The sequence below is a fragment of the Chiloscyllium plagiosum genome, chromosome 14, assembly GCF_004010195.1.
Source record: "Chiloscyllium plagiosum isolate BGI_BamShark_2017 chromosome 14, ASM401019v2, whole genome shotgun sequence".
NCBI classification, from domain to species: Eukaryota; Metazoa; Chordata; class Chondrichthyes; order Orectolobiformes; family Hemiscylliidae; genus Chiloscyllium; species Chiloscyllium plagiosum.
The window spans coordinates 42160462-42178378 of NC_057723.1; the positions used below are offsets into that span (position 1 = coordinate 42160462).

The following is a 17917-nucleotide window of genomic DNA, read 5'->3' on the forward strand; positions in this document are numbered from 1 at the left end:
TCCTCCTCTGACTGCTTCAGCAAATTGATTAAAACGGGCTTTCTCAAGGCATGTAGGAAACTTTTGGAATCCTGATTTACAGCTTCCCTGTGGGTGGCATGGTGGCTCACAATGCCAGGGACCCAGGTTCGATTCCCACCTTGGGAAATTGTCTGTGTGGAGTTTGCACATTCTCCCTATGTCTGTGTGAGTTTCTTCCTACAATCCAAAGATGTGCAGGTCAGGTGAATTGGCCATGCTAAATTGCCCATGGTGTTAGGTATTAGTCAGGGGTAAATGTAGGGGAATGGGTCTGGATGGGTTACTCTTCCAAGGGTCGGTGTGGAATTGTTGGGCTGAGGGGCCTGTTTTCACACTGTAGAGAATCTAATCTGAATTTATTGTTTCTCCTACGGCCAGTGATTCAGATAAATTAAAATTCAGCCCAAACCCATCTCATTAGCACTTACATTCTTTCTTACAGTTCAAACTTGCAGTATTTTTTCATAATATTTTTGTGGTACTTAAGATTGACTTTTGTAGGCCCTAAACTTTAAAGTAATATTGAGCTTAGTTGCCAAGAATAGTAGCATTATGTTGATACCCATACAACAGCAGTGTAGCTATGATTTGTGCTCTAGTACAATGAGTTTTATATAAGAAGACAAAAAGCCTCATTGGTACTTAAAATTTTATTTCATTTAACACCAGATTATACAAACTACACAAAACAATGCAGAATCAGGTTTTTATCGAGACTTTGCAGTAGTGGGAGTACATTGGGCTTTACTGAAATATTACACATTTCAATATGAACATTTTTGGTTTGTGATCCCACTTGTATTCTCAATGGGATCTCAACACAATCCTCATTCCTGTGCGTGCACAATAAATATTGGTTCATTTCCAACTATTATACTATTCCACCATTACTGTATACATCTCAAGCATGCTATCACTGAATCATAATATACCTACCATACATAAAATGACAGAATAACAACATGGGTGCTAACATATGTACATTTAATGTTTGATTATTTTCTAGCCATTCTGCCATATTGATCACACAACCTTTTTAAGTTGCTTGGTTGTACTAACCTCTCAAATATTTTAAGAATCATTTTACTATAATCGATACAACTAACCCAATTAACATCTTCCAGTCAGAGATGTGGATGTTTGAATTTCACCTTTCCTCCAGCCTCTTAATCTGAGAATGTCCATGCTATCAGCTCATTTGCACAATATATTCCAAGCTCAGCAACAAGTTGTTACAGTTCATTACACAGAATTTAATTAGGCCCATGGGATCAGAATCTCAGAATTGTTATGATGCAGATGGAGGCTATTCTACACATGTCTTCACAGATTCTGAGTATTCAAACTTCGTGTCAGTCTCTTGCTTTTTAGCTAAAACAAAGTTGCTGTTTAAATAATCATCCAATCAACTCTAGATTGCCTCAAATGAACTTGCCTCAATACTTACAAGTCATTCATTCTGTACCCTAATTACTTGATGTGTGTGGGGGGAAAAAACTTTTTCTCACCTCACATTTGCTTTTTATTTCCGCAAAACACTTCAAGAACAAAGGGGCATGGTTTTAATCTGTTCATGTTACGAACAATTTCTCCCTAGCAATTCTGACCAGACCTTTTATGATTTTGAGATTTTCCATCAACTCTCCTTTTAGCTTTCCACTCTCCAAGGAAATTAGTCTCAACTTCTCCAATCTATCCTCATAACTGAAATATCTCATCCTTAGAACCATTCTAATAACATTCTTTTGCACTTTCTTCAATGCATTCATATCCTTCTTATAGTGTGGTGCCTGGAACTGGACTCAGTACTCCAGCTGAGGTCTGAACTATATATAATGTATATAAAATGTGAAGGAAAGCAGATTTAACATTTCTGATCCAGTAACCCTTCTTCAGGAGATTCTCTGCTTTCTCTCCACAGATATTGCCAGAACAGCTGAGTCTTTCCAGGAATTTCTATTTTTGTTTAAAATTTCCAACAACCACGGTTCCTTATTTTATTTTATCCTTTCATTATATAGTGTCTCTTCATGTTCTTTCCACCAAAGTGATTTCCTCTGACTTCTCCATGTTGAACTTCTTTTGCCACCTATCAAACCAATCCAGCAACTTGTCAATATTCTTTAATTCTACCTTGTTCTTAAAGTTTACAGTCCTCACAAGTTGCTTGCAACTGTTGAAATTGTCCCATGCACACCATGATTTATATCCCTTATTTATATTTCATGAAAAGCAAGTGTCCCAATACTGACCACTGGGATGCTCCACTATAAACCTTCCTGCAACCTGAAAAATACCCATAAAGTATTACTTTGTTGTCTATTCTGAAAACAGTTCTGTTTCCATCTTGATAATGTTCCTTTTATTCCATGACTTTCCTCAAATCTATGTGTGGCGCTGTATTGAGCTCCTTTTGCAAGAACATGCACACCCCTTCAACAGCTTTTCCCTTAGTAATCCTCTCTGTTACCATCTCAAAAAACACAGGAAATTTAGTTTGACTTGATTTTCACTCAACAATTCGATACAGACTCTTCTGAAACAATTCACATTTTTCATGTAATTATTATTAATATCCTAAATATTTATCATGAAGCAGGGGATTTGTGAGTAGACTAATTGTTACTTTATGGAGTCCATGCAATTCTCTCAGTTGCAAAGTAGAGGATGGTCTATTAAACCAGATGTCATTTGTGACCTTCAACTGTGGCACTCTATGTTTGGCACAAGGGAAAATCACCAACGTAATGATAGTGGCATAAATATGGACCCAGATAAAGTGTGGGTGATCCTAAATGGACATCCCATGGCCAATGGAGGGTCATCTCTGCAGAAATACACCTTCCTTATTTTGCTGTTGCCAATCTCCTTACCTGGCCTGGGCAAGATGGACTGCACTTAACTGTTTGCAGGACAGCTTTAATGCTGCTGTTCTGCTTGAAATTCCAACAATGTTGTCTGCTTCTAGAACCACTGCTGGGATTCAGAACCACTATCCTTTGATTTGGCTGGTAGTTCTTGGAGGTGGGATTTCTAACCTTGAAAGGAACAGCCCCAATGTCAGGTGGGTAATTGTCACAGATTTGGGCTGGAGCTCTCCTTGGCTTTCTGGCCTCTTATACAGGGGACCACGATATGTCTTAAGTTCAGCTCGCCATTAGATCCACAAATTGCCTAGGATATCATGCCATACATTTTCATTTTCACAAACTATAACTGAAATTTTGGCCATTTCAGAAAAAAAATCATACACCTTGTCTGAATATGCTAACTTTGCTAAATTTCTATTTGCCTAGGCTTCCCCTATTTCAAGCAAGTGCATTTGCATTTCTTGTTCCTGCCAGAGCGATACTTGCATTGGACAAATGGAAGTGTCCTAGTGAAGGTACTTGAACTAGATTTAAATAAATTACATGAGCAAAACCTATATTTGAATGCCATTTTATATATTTCAGTCTAATCAATTAATATAAATTTTAACACTACACAATGTATTTTGTATTTAACTTGTGTGCTTTGACAATGTTTGAACTGAAACAAATCAGAGAATCCCTACAGTGTGGAAGCAGGTCATTCATCCTATCGAGTCCACACCACTCCTCTGAAGAGCATCCCACCCCTAAGCTATCCCTGTAACTATGCATTTCCCATGGCTAATTTACCTAGCCTGCACATCCCTGGGCACTTTAGTATGGCTAACTCACCTAACCCTCACACCGTTAGATTGTGGGAGGAATCTACACAGATGTGGGGAGAGCGTGAAAGCTCCAGACAGGCAGTGGTCTGAAGCCAGAATCAAACCCGAGTCCCTGGCTTTATGAGGCAGCAGTGCTAACCACTGAGCCACCGTGCCACCCCAAATATTAAATGCATTTTCAAAGATGGTCAGAATTTCAACACAATCAGTCAATATGCTACTTTCATAATAGAAATAATTCTTATCTTTTTTTTTAGGGGTGTTTTTAACTTGATAGCACAAATCTCATTTCTAGGCTCCTGTCTATTTCTCCTTGACTGAATATTTAATCATTTTGTACCATTGTTACATCTATTATTACATCCCTCTCTGAATGAGGAACATATGAATACAGTGGCCTCATTGATTTGTCACTGGCCAACTTCTATGTTGCTCTCAAAACTTGTTATTGTAATGCATCTAAATAATCCATTAAGTGAAATTGATATGAATTTGTTGTAGCACCGTTTAGCTAGAGAAACTAAATTTCTAAAAGGTTTGACAAGAAGTCTTTAATATATGACTTGATTTGCTATATTATTGCTATACATTTCATTTCAAAGGGTTTAAGTCTTGGTTTTAAATTGGGTGGATGCAAATCTTGGTATCAATAAATTTAGAAAATGTTATTTTTGGTGAGGTAGTTTTTGAAATATGCCCAGCATGTAATTGAAACTGGGCAAAAAGGGCAGTTTCTGCCAAGTAAAACCTTATTCAAATTATAGCTTTTTGCCTAACATGAAGTATTGATAGTTTGACTTGAAGTAAAGTTCATGTCTTGATGAGTGACTTTACTTTAAATGTCTATGCAATTTCTTTTCTTGCCCCACTCCCTCCCTAGAAATGACATATTTGTATGCCATTCACAATTACTAGACGTGCTGATTTTGTGGTCAGATACGTATTGGCTATTGAGAAAAATTAGTATCTATTTTCGAACATTTTGAACTTGCAATCTTCTCTTTTATGACTACTCATCCTTGTCTCCATAACGTTTCACACCATATCACTGCTACAAGTCTGATCAAATCCCCTCATTGGGATTTTTGCATCTGAATAATATGTTATATTTGACAATTCAATGTAAGTTTTGAAATATGTTGGGGTCTTAAGGAAGATATCATATTGAGTAAATATGATTTAGTACCTAAGACTCTCAACTTTTCCAATTAATATAAGACATGGATAACTTCATATGATGTATCATGCAAGACAAGTATAAATATGAGATGCCATTAACCAGTGAAGTTAACATTCAATTAATACAAAATATATACAAAGAAATGAAAATGAAGTGCTGGAGGAACTAAGCAGATATCCAGCAACAGTATGAATAGAGTAAGACATGAATGTTTTGAATCCAATATGACAACCTTCTGAAGACAAGTTGGACATTGGACTTAAAACTTCTGTTCTCTTCCTAGATGCTGCTAGATCAACTGAATTTAGCATTTTCAGTTTTTATATCTCATCTCCAGCATTCAAAGTATCTCACTTTTAGGATAAAAAATGAGCCTTGGCAATTTATTGTGTTCTAACTCGGAAAAAAAACTATCTAATTGCTCTCTGCCCTTGCACCATTGTCCTTTTTTTTGTTCTTAAATACATTTCAATTTATTTTTTAGAAGTTACAATATAACCTGCTTCCATCACACTTTTAGGCAGGATACTCTGGAATACATCACCTTCACACTCCATATAAAAGTCTTTGGATTCCGATATTTATAGAAGTGATTTCCAGATACGTAGCAATCAGTTTCTTCATTAAAGTTAAAGCTGTATTTTAAAAATGAGCCATTGACAAAAATAACTGATTTTCATAAGAGTTGCTGTCTCAGGTTTACACATTTATAGTCAGAGGTAATTTCGAACATTACTTAACAGTTACAATTCTATTTTTCTATAATAGTATAGAAAAAAGCCATTCAGCCTAATGTAATTGTCGAGTGGCAATACCCTTCCTTTTCCATGTCTCTGCACACCATGTTTATCCAAATAATCTATATTTGAATGCCATTTTATATATTTCAGTCTAATCAATTAGCTATCTTGAAAGCCTCAATTGAACCTGGCCCACTACATTTCCAAGCAGTGCATTCCATTAAATTAAAATTCCATTCAATTAATTACTAATCCATATTGACATTTAACTTTTTTGTATATTGTTTTACTTTTACAGAGGAGATTTATGGAAACTGGACCTTGCCTTTCAACACTACCCATATATGGTATCCACGGATCAGAGAAGTAAAGCACCAGAAGTGTAACTTTTTAAAAAATAATTTTAGAACATGCATTGATAGGATATAGTCTCAGTTTTCCCTTATAGTCCAACCTTTGTTCAGATCCACGTCTGCTTTTGTTACAAACCTTCTTTGGAATATAATTGAAGGTTGAAAACCTTACTTGACTTTCCCCATTGAAAGGACTTTACAGAAGGTGGCCGTTGTTAAATTTAAAGCGAAATGTCTAACTGCTGGAACCAGTGTAAACATTAAAGTACTGTTTACCCTTGAGTAATAGTGAATCTCATGTACGAGTCAACCTTCTACTTTTGGCCAACAAATCTGAGATTTTCCACATATATCATTTAAATTTCAGCCATTCAAAAGTAGGATCCATGTAATAGTCAACCCAATAAATTTAACCTTTAAAAATAGTCAAAAAATGTGACTATTACTCAAGTACATATGGTAATGAAATTCCATGCGTATATTCTGTTTAAGACGACTTTGCTCTACATTGATTTGATTGCACTAAAAATGCACATTCATATATAAAATCAATCTGTTGTATAAATATATGAAACTGGAGCAAAAGCAAATTATTCAGCCCTTCAACCTACCAGGGCAGATCTGTTTGCATTTTGAATTCCACATTCTTTTCTCCCTCAATAACGTTTGTTTCATTTATCTAACAAGAAAGATCATAACTATTTCTGCTGTAAAAAAGTCAATGACCTTGTTGCCACTGCCTCCTGAGGCTGCAAATTCAAAAGGCAGAACACTTTGAGAATGTTTCCTCACCTTTACACTAAAATGTGATGTAAAATTAGAAAACGGTGCCCCCTAGTTCTGGAATCACCCATTAGAGGAAACAACTTTTCAACATGCGTTTTGTCAAGACAATTCAGGGTCTCCATATACTTCAATCAAGTCACTTATGCTCCTAAAGTCCAATGTAAATAAGCTCAGCTTGTCCAAGCTATCCTCAAGACAACTCACTCTCCTCAATCTACTTAACCTCCTCTAAACTGCATTTACAATCTTCCTTTAAATAAAATCAAAACTGTACACAGTGTTTGAGACATGGTCTCACCAATGCCTTTCATACTTGAAGCACAGCATCCTTGCTTTTTATTTTCAATTCTCCTCATACAAAAAGGTAGCATCTATTAACCTTCTTGATTACATGCTATGAAAATAGATCCCTCTGCTCTGCATTATTCTCTGTTTACTCTACTATTTTTCATTCTTTTTGTCAAAGTAAACAACTACACATTTTCACATATTATACTCCATCTGCCAGATATTTGCTCAGTCACTCAACCTATAGATATCCAAACTGCAAAGTCCTTGTGTTTACTTCTACCATAAAGATGGATATATAAGTGTGCAAGTATATCCACCATGGCTTTGTTCCCCTCATCTGTGTTGTTGAGATAAATTGTAAAATGTTGAGGCCCAAATACAGACTACTGTAGGATTCTACTATTTGCATCCGTCCAATCAGATTTGGCTGTTTTATGTGATTGCCTGATTGTGTGTGTGTGTGTGTATGTGTGTGTGTGTGTGTGTAGGGTTTCCTACTAGCTGACTAATCTATCCATGTTAATATGGTGCCTCCTATGCATGTGCTTTTATTCGGCTCTGTCGTCTTTTCTGTGGTACCTTATCAACTACCTTTTGGAAATCCAAGTACAATATATCAACAGGCTCCCATCATCCACAGTTCATGCTACTCCTTTAAAACAAACCTAGTAATTTTGCTTAAAAATGATTTCCCATTGAAATCATGCTGACTCCTCCTGATTATCTTGAGTTTTACCATTCAAAGGCTCTGACTTCTTGAAGGATCAATTGTAACACCTTTCCCAAGGCTGATATTGGGGTAACTGGGCTATGGTTTCCCATTTGCTGCATCCTTCACGTTTTGAATGGACGGATTTAGTTGCAATTTTCCAGTCTGATGGAGCCATTCCTTAATCAGTGGATGTTTGGAAAATTAACACCAATGCATCAACTACCTTATTAGCAGTCACTCATAATCCTAGGATGAAGTCCATCCAGATGTTGAGATTTGTCAGCCTGTAGCTTCATCAGTTGTTTCTTTACTTACCGTAATTTCATTAATTTCCTCTCTTCATTCCACCTTATTATGACTATTACTTTCGTAGTCAGAGCTGTTTTATGTGTGGATTCCTTCAACCCAAAGTGATGTAGCATGGATGAGGTAAATCACCTTGCTGCTCTTACGAGAAGAGTTTTGTTAATTAAACAATGAGGTTTGTTGCAATACTGCAACTACTTACAGACTATGAGTGGACTTTCTTTTACACCCTCTATAGTAAAGACAAGTAAAATATTTATTCTTTTATCTTCCATTTATTTATTATTTATTAATAACTCTTCATTCTCGTTCTGATGACTAACTCATTATTTTCCTTTAAATACTCTTGCTATTCATTTAACACTCCTAACTAGTTTTCTTTCTCCTGATTAACCTTTTAGTCATCCTGTACTTTTTAAAATATTCTATCTAATTACCTGTTACTTAATTTTACACAGTCAAATATTTTTTCTTTAAGTCTGACGCTTTCTCCAATTTCCATAGTTAACCAGGATGATGAGTCCTCCCATCAGAATCTTGTGTATTCTGAAATATCTGCTTGGAAGTCTGCAATAGGGTTAGGGTTAGAGGCTACATCTGTATAGATCAATCCCAAAAATTACTACGCCAGTTCACTTCACCCACTTATGGCAAACTCAACTAAACTTACAGATTTGAACTGATCTTTATCCATTGTCTATGGATCAGCCTTGGAGTACATTGAACTGTTGGTTTCATTGGAGCTGATACGAAGATGTTAGGTCATTTTGCACTATTTCTTAAGATTGAAAAGGATTGAGATTTTTGAAGCATGGGTCTTCTCCAAACACTGCTTGTTTTACTTTTTAAATTCCAAATTGAACACAATGTTGCTTGCTGGCAGTACTTTGACTTGTATTACTGTGAACTGTTTTTGGCTACAATTATTAGTAATTGGTGTTGATCAATACCTTGAGTGCAATTACATAAAGCATCCTATGAAGGATAAATCCCAATGAGTCATAAGGAGAAAGTGAGGACTGCAGATGCTGGAGATCAGAGTAGAGAGTGTGATGGTGGATAAATACAACAGGTCAGGCAGCATCCGAGGAGCAGAAGAATCAACGTTTCAGGCAAGAACCCTTCATCAGGAATGAGGCTTGTGAGCTGAGGGGATGGAGAGATAAATAGGAGGAGGCTGGGTCTGGGGTGAAGGTAGCTGGGAGTACGATAAGTAGATGGAGATAGGAAATGTTGACAGGTCGAAGAGGAGGGTAGAGGGGATAGGTAGGAACGAAGATGGACAAGTAGGACAGGTCATGAGGTGATGCCGAGTTGGAAGGTTGGAACTTGGATAAGGTAGGGGGAGGGTAAATGAGGAAACTGGTGAATTCCACATTGAGGCCATATAGTTGGAGGTTCCCATGGATCATGCCGTGAGACACTGCTGAATGAGGGTCAGTGCCATGGCTTGTAGCAGAAACAATTTTAAATTAGCAATTGACACTGTCTAGTTTATCATCCATATCAAGGAGAATTGTGCATTGCATAGAAATGAGGTGAGATTAATTAATAATGAGGTGCAAATGTCTGGAAATTGAGTCCTTGTTACTTCCTAACAAAATTTTGATCTAGCTATTGTAATCTGAAGGGAAATTTCATTCTTTTCATGGTGTTAAATCTCAATTTTCCACTCTTGCTGCATTCTCCCAAATTCTCATTTTTACCCACACCACTCAAACTGGGAAAATTCCATTGACTGTAACACTAGTGGAAAAACTGTTTCATAAAAGTCAACCATTTCTGATAACTTAGTCTGTCAGTTACAATACACTGCAGTAAGATATTATGGTGTATTTAACAAAGTACACTTACATTGATGTTATAGCATCTTATTTGAGTATGAAGCTATAATTTGAGTATGAAGCTATAATTTTTGTGCCAACCATGTTATTTGATGTTGATCATATTTTTGACCATATTTTTCCTCCTCGATACAGATACAAGGTGCAATTATAATATCCAGTTTGGTTGAAGTGGTGATTGGCTTTGTGGGCCTTCCAGGAGCTCTCCTTAGTTACATTGGACCACTTACTGTCACCCCTACAGTCTCCCTGATTGGATTGTCTGTATTTCAAGCAGCTGGGGAAAGAGCTGGATCACACTGGGGTATTTCCATGTTGTAAGTGCAATATTTGATTCATTTAGCTACATAATCAACAATTGTCCTGACCAAAATAATTAGTTGCAATAATCTAGAGCATAATGCATCAGGTATTTTAACATGAGAAATAAAAACATTATATGCTGCAGTCTGTCTAGAAAAGGAACATGTAAATCCATATCTTGAACCTAGTGTAAGACTCTACCAATTAACACCTGATTGGCTAATACCATCCCCAGAGGTTATAATTATGGAAGTAGTACAAAATGCAATGTTATATCAGCACTGAAAGAGATGCTAAGCTAAAGTTTCACAAAACTACGGCTATAAACTGCTCATGACCACACCATGAATTCTCTGCATGGACTGCAGAGCAGGAAGTATGTTACTTTAACAAGTGCATGTGCAAAAGAACTGCAGAGGAATATAATTTTGCAGCAAACCTTTATTTGTTATCTTTCTTCAATGCCTGCTTTGCAACAAAAGGCGTTAATCATCAATCATTGTCTTCTTCCTCAAATAAACTCTGTTTTTTATGAATGACACGGTTTTCAATTCTGTTATATCACAGCGGTACCTATTCTGACATTGCGCCATATTCATGAAAGAATTGTGAAAGTAGGGCACAATGTATGTGGTGACAGTAACATATTCCTTTACCGTTGACTTCTCAGGCCAAGATTGTGGCACTGGACTGGTAATACAGAGCTAATAGGCTAATTCGCTGGGGACACTAGTTTAAATCCCACCATTGCGGCTGGTGAATTTAAATTCTATTAAGATAATAGATCTTGAATATAAATCTTGTTTCAGTACTGGTAAAGCATGAAATTATCATTAATTGTTGTAAATACTTATCTGGAAGACCACATGAGACTTCAATCCTACTTTCTCTTTAATAGCATATCAGGCAATGAATAAGTTAATGTTTACAAATAATATTAATATACTTACCATATTGGTAAAATGCTTCTTTTCTCCTTTTTTAGAACCATAGTTTTGATTGTAGTGTTTGCTCAGTACCTGCGCAATGTGAATTTTATAATGCCTGGCTTTAAACGTGGACATGGATGTACAACAGTGAAGATACAAATATTCAAAATGTTTCCGGTAAAAATTACTCTCAACTTTAAAGTAAATGGTCATAACTCTCTCACCTAACTCCAATTTTGCTTTCTATCATTGTGTTTGAAAACCAGTAGCAGGCATGACTGTATAGGGCTTTTATAGAGATCTTCACAAGTACAATTAGAAAACAAAATCAGGGTACAAAATGAAGCTACCAAAAGGAGAAATTGTAAGTGACACAATGATTGTTTAGTGGTAGGTTTCAATGAGTATCAGAAAGCAAGGTACACACACCGAGGTACACATGTTGGAAGTGCGTTTCAGAGATTGAAACCTAAGGAACTAAAGTGCAGTGATTAAAATGAGGGATGCACAAAAGACCTTGTATAAATAGTTCAGATATCTTGAAGGATTGGGGGACTGGACGATATTACTGAGATAGAGAGGGACAAAGTCATAGAAAGGTTTGAAAGTCAGGATATGCATTTTTAAGATCAAGAGCCTATCAGTCACTGAATGCAGGCATGAAATAGAATGGGACTGGATGTATTCTGAGTTAAGATACAGACAGCAGAGTTTTGATGACCTCAAAGCTTGCATAGAATGTAAGAGACCAACTCAGAGTGAATTGAAGTAGCCAGAGACTGATGAGGTTTTCAGCAATAGATGGAGGGAGACGGGCTGAGTAGTACAACATTGCAGACGCGGAAATTGATGGTCTTGGTGAATGGCATGAATAAGACGTCAGAAACTTGTCTCCAGGTTGAATGTGACACCAAGGTTGTGAACAGTTTGGCTTAATATCAGACCATTGCCAAAGAGAGGTATAGAATTGAATTCAGTAGGTGACAAAACCTGTCTTCAGTGTTTCTAATATTTAATTGTACAAAGGTTTTCTCATCCATTACTAGATATCAAATATATAAGTAGTCTGATAATTTACCAAATTGTGGAGGTGTTAAGAATACTGTTGAGGTGGACTTGGATGTGAGCTGAACTAGCAGTTAGGAAGAAAATCTATAATGAATCATTATGAAGTCTTTTTCAGTTTAGGAATATACAAATTAGAGCTTGTCACAAGCTGATCATCAGAAAATAAAACTTAGATAATTGAAAGCTATTGGGAAATAGATTTAAAGGAACTACAAAATTACCCAAGTACAATTTTTAAAATTATTACCTTCTATTGAATATACTCAGAATCAACCTTAATAAAAATTGCCTGTAAAGTTTAAGGTTTTATATAACTAGATCTCAGATAGGCTTTCTAAAACTAACATGATTAATTACACTCGTGTTTACAGAGGCATTTGGACTGAAATGTGACCAGAGGCTGTTTATTGTCCCTCCATACAAAGTCTTAAGAGATGCATTAGTCACAATTTGCTCTACTTGCCATAGGAAAACTCAAATGTTGGATATTGGGCCTGTTCCTGTAGAATGTCATAAATAACTTGATGTTTTCCTGATTACATTCTTAATACCAGTATAGCTGTTCTTGGTGTTAATTTTACATGTATTTCATAGTATAGGAAGAAATATTGTCTTTGGTAATTTAAGCTCCAAGAGGCTGACGAGCTGTTTGTAAAACACTCACCAACATTTCCTTTTCAATTAACTTTGGACAGAAACGTGGTGAAGCATATGAGTGACTGTCAACTATTTTATCCAGTGGCTGTTATTAAAAGTTGTGCCGTATGTTTTTTTAATATCAATACAATCCCTAGCTAATGCAGAACACATGAGCATATCTCTGTCACTCCTAAAATCTGATTCCTCAAGGGCATAAATAAAAACTGAAAAAATTGCAGATGCTGCAAAGCAGAAACAAAAGCTGAACTTGCTGGGAAAGCTCAGCAGGTCCGGGAACATCTGTTGAGAGAAATCAGAGTTAACATCTCTGGTCCAGTGACCCTTCCTCAGAACCATTCTGGACCTGAAACATTAACTCAGATTTCCTTCCACAGATGCTGCCAGACCTGGTGAACTTTTCCAGCAATTTCTGTTTGTTTGTTTACTGAAGAGCATAATGTACTCAAATAATTTTGCAAACATTAACTTTTCAGTAGCTCATCCAAGTGTTCATATTCAAGCAGCAAATATCAGCATACCATTTTACAACACCACAGCAATTTTGTCTTTGCAAGTGCATACAAATGATGATTTAGCATTGACCATTAGTAGTCACCTTTTGGAACATTGCTTTGATTCTTCCCCACATCTCCTAAGCCTGTAAAGCAAGATTTTTCCTATATCTAACTTTATTGTTCCCATAGGGAATACTTAAAGTAAGGTTAGTGCACGAGAGCCCAAGGTGTCATGGTAAGAGTCTAGTAAAGAATATATTTTTCAAGGATATTTTCCAGTTTACCGTGAGTAACAAATTAGAACTCTATATTTATTGGTAACCATTATTCTTTGACTTGAGAACCATTGTTTTCACCATTTCATTCTGACATTGATCTGCCAATGGTGATTTGACGGGTTGCCTTTGTTCACCATTCAGTTTAGGATAATATATGTGTAAAAGACCAAAGTAAAAGACCAAATACAGCTTCACTGGCAGAATGTACTGCTACTAAGGCAGAATGATGAGCTCTAGGGTTCCCCAATGTATAAATGCTTTCATTGAAAACTGAAAATTAGCCTTAAAGGAGATGGATGATAATGGGGGCCAATAGTAAGAAAAAAAATCCACTTGTGGTTTTGGTCACGGTTATGGGCTTTTTCATGATTGTAACTCTTGTATTGTTGTATATGTGAGAGGTTGCACAAATTTCCCCTTCAGCCTGCTACTTGGAGGCTGTCTGTAAGTTACTGCCACTTTCCTGATTCAGCTAGTGGTCATTTCATTATTGCTTCTGTAAAAAACCTCTTAATTGGTCTAATTGACTGCCTCCTCCACAGTGACAGCCTGGCAGTTATGGTCATTATTTATTTTAGAAATCTTTAGAGGATATCTTCATCTTGAGGCACCCTCTCAATTTTCTATCTACACCAGCAGTGCCTTCCTGACTTGTAGAAGATCTGATGACTCAGAACATGATGGTTGGCAGCTGGATCCCAGAAAATATCAGGATCAGGGCCAAGAAATCATGCAGCCCTCATATAAGATGCCTCCATTTTGAATTTTCCATCACTACAAGAAAGGCCCAGAAGTTGAGCTCAGATTGTCCATTAATTCAGAACTGAGATATTGTGTAAATCAAGGCCTAACATAGAGATCTAAATAAGTTAAAACATTTCAAAAAAATAATTTGTAAAACTAACAGTGAACCCTATTATTTTTACACAAATTATGCACAAATTACCCGATAACTGAAAACAAAGTTCTTGAAGTTGTTGTCCAACATTAATAATTCAACCATCTCTCAAAGTGGGAAGTCAATGTCTGACACACTTTTCAGATGCATCAGGGTCCTGTGCTTGCAGGATGGATATGAATAAAATTAACTACAAAAAATAAAACAACTTAATTTCTGTTTAAGTATCCTTCTTAATAGTGTCTGCAGGGTTTTAAATTAATGACTGAGTAAACAAACTTTTCTGTCGCAACTGTGGAGTCTCACTCCTTCAGCTGTTCATAGTGATTGAGATTTTAAAAATGTACCTTTTTTATTTCTTTATTTTCCCTTCATCCATTTTTTTTCTTTTTCCTCTGTTCTTTCAAAACAATCACAAAAAAAAACAGTGAATACAAAATTCCTAGTTCAGACATTCTGTTCATTTAACAATGTTTCAATTTGGTTAAGGGGATGCAAAGTTGCTGTCCCTTATTATCCAGGTCTCTAATCTTCCTTGAAGGTGCTGTGCTTGTTCAATTCTTTTCTTCCAATGCAAAATCTTGTAGAAAATTAAATGGCAAAAGGTCAAATTAATGGTGCTACTTGTTTGCCAGCTACAGTAAATTATGGCCTATTGGTACTAAATAAATACAAAGCAAATCAAATTTTACATTGTATCTTGAACCAAGTAAATCTTCAGCTTGCGCGCAATCTATTTCCCAAAATCACTAATTAGTTTTTTTCAAGGTAAGAATTTTAATATAGTTGTGATTTCGGAGAATGTGACTCAAATACTTCAAATTTAAATATTGTTTTACAAACTTATCTTTATGCTGGATGTCAAAATCTGTAAGCAATAAGGAAAGTTGAGATTATTAAAAACAATTGCAAATTCTTCCAACACAAGACGTTGCAGAAAACAAAATAAATTATGATTTTAATGCAAAGTAATTGTGTTCAGAAGTTAATATAAGACCTGAGCAATTTGGAATATTCCATTCAACTCCTGTACAATGCATTGAGAAAGAGACTCGGAATCTAGCAATAATCGCGCCTTGATGTGTAATTTTTACTATTAATTTTGGGATTATAACTCCAGAATAAAAAAATTCACATGCTATAATTGTCTCTTTTCTTTTCTAGATTATAATGGCTATTATGGTTGTCTGGCTCATTTGCTATCTTTTAACACTCACTGACGTATTTCCAAAAAATCCTGAGCTGCATGGATTCAAAGCCCGAACAGATGCTAGAGGTGAAATAATGTCAACAGCACCCTGGTTTCGTATGCCATATCCATGTAAGTGTCAGAAAATAAGAATGTTTTATGTAAAATATGATGTGCAGTTTAAAATACGTATACGCATGGTCATGATTTGGAGATGCCAGTGTTGGACTGGGGTGTACAAAGTTAAAAATCACACAACACCAGGTTATAGTCCAATAGGTTTAATTGGAAGCACACTAGCTTTCGGAGCGACGCTCCTTCATCAGGTGGTAGTGGAGGGCTCAAAACTAACACACAGAATTTATAGCAAAAATTTACAGCGTGATGTAACTGAAATTATAAATTTGAAAAATTGATTGTCTGTTAAGCCTTTCACCTGTTAGAATTCAGTGATAGTTTCACTTCTTTCATGTGTAAATCACAAAACCTTTTTTTAAAAAGTTGCATTCTCGGGTTAGCTGTTAACAATGGTGATAGCTAGACAATATGTTGAAGGTGTTTGTCCCCTGTGTTCTCTGTCTATGCCATGATGTTTAGATTGATTCTCATCTAAAAAGTGAGATAACAGAGTTTTACATGAATTCATGCAGTTTTTGAGCTCAGAGTTCTACATGAATGCATGCAGTTTTTGAGCAAAGTACAATGTAACGCTGAAAGTACAAATTCACCCCACAAAATATATGTGTGCATGTGGGTCTTTGTCTGTCTGTGTGTGTGTGTCTGTCTTGGTTGGGGGTTGTGAGTGTGACAAAGTGTATGTGTGTGTGTAGTGAGTGCAGAGCATCTTAAGTCTGTGAGGGGGTGCATGTGTGAGTGTGGGAGTGTGTGTGTCTGTAAGGATGGTGTGTGTGTCTGTGTGCACGTCTGTGTATATGTGTGTCTGTGTGTATAGGAGTGCCTGTGTGTGTGTGTGTGTAAGAGTGTGTGTGTGTGTGTAGGAGTATCTCCTCCAAGGAGAACCATCCTCCAAGGTGGACTTCGGGACAGGCAGCAGAGAAAAGTGGCCGAGCAGAGGTTGATAGCTAAGTTCGGTACCCATAGGGAGGGCCTCAACCGGGACCTTGGGTTCATGTCACATTACAGGTGACCACCATTGCACTCTACACACACACAGATACTCCTACACACACACTCTCACACACTCACAGACACTCCTATACACACATACACACGGATACACATATACACTGACGTGCACACAGACACCCACACACACCCTTACAGACACACACACTCCCACACTCACACATGCACCCCCTCACAGACTTAATATGCTCTGCACTCACTACACACACACATACACTTTCTCACACTCACAGCCCCCAGCCCAGACAGACAGACAGACATACACAGACAGACAAAGGCATATATTTTATGGGGCGAATTTGTACTTGCAGGGTTACATTGTACTTTGCTCAAAAACTGCATGAATTCATGTAGAACTCTGAGCTCAAAAACTGCATGAATTCATGTAAAATTCCGTTATATCCTAGGATTATGTGGGAAGCTAGAGAGGAAATTGCAGAACCATTGGCAATGATCTTTTCGTCTTCGCTGTCATGGGGGTGGTGCCAGGAGATTGGAGAGTGGCGAATGTTGTGCCCCTGTTCAAAAAAGGGAATATGGATAACCCCGCGAATTACAGGCCAGTTAGTCTTACTTCGGTGGTAGGCAAAGTAATGGAAAGGGTACTGAGGGATAGGATTTATGAGTATCTGGAAAGACACTGTTTGATTAGGGACAGCCAGCATGGATTTGTGAGGGGTAGGTCTTGCCTGACAAGTCTTATTGAATTCTTTGAGGAGGTGACCAAGCATGTGGATGAGGGTAGAGCACTGGATGTAGTGTACATGGATTTTAGTAAGGCATTTGATAAGGTACCCCATGCGGAAAGTCAGGAGGTATGGGATTGAGGGAAATTTGGCCAATTGGATAGAAAACTGGCGAACCGGTCGAAGTCAGAGAGTGGTGGCAGATGGTAAATATTCAGCCTGGAGCCCAGTTACAAGCAGAGTTCCGCAGGGATCAGTTCTGGGTCCCCTGCTGTTTGTAATTTTTATTAATGACTTAGATGAGGGAGTCGAAGGATGGGTCAGTAAATTTGCAGA

At 37.0% G+C, this 17917-nt stretch overlaps 1 protein-coding gene across 7 annotated transcripts in view; it reads left to right on the forward strand.

Annotated features, from left to right (window-relative positions):
• The window catches only part of LOC122556680 (solute carrier family 23 member 1-like), a 128795-nt gene that overhangs the window by 62518 nt on the left and 48360 nt on the right, over positions 1-17917 (forward strand). For all 7 annotated transcript variants that reach the window (XM_043703706.1, XM_043703707.1, XM_043703711.1 and 4 more), the window contains 5 exons: positions 3318-3406; positions 5937-6004; positions 10066-10247; positions 11219-11339; positions 15725-15881. In XM_043703706.1, the coding sequence (XP_043559641.1) occupies positions 3318-3406; positions 5937-6004; positions 10066-10247; positions 11219-11339; positions 15725-15881 (617 nt within the window). The remainder of the gene's footprint in view (positions 1-3317; positions 3407-5936; positions 6005-10065; positions 10248-11218; positions 11340-15724; positions 15882-17917) is intronic.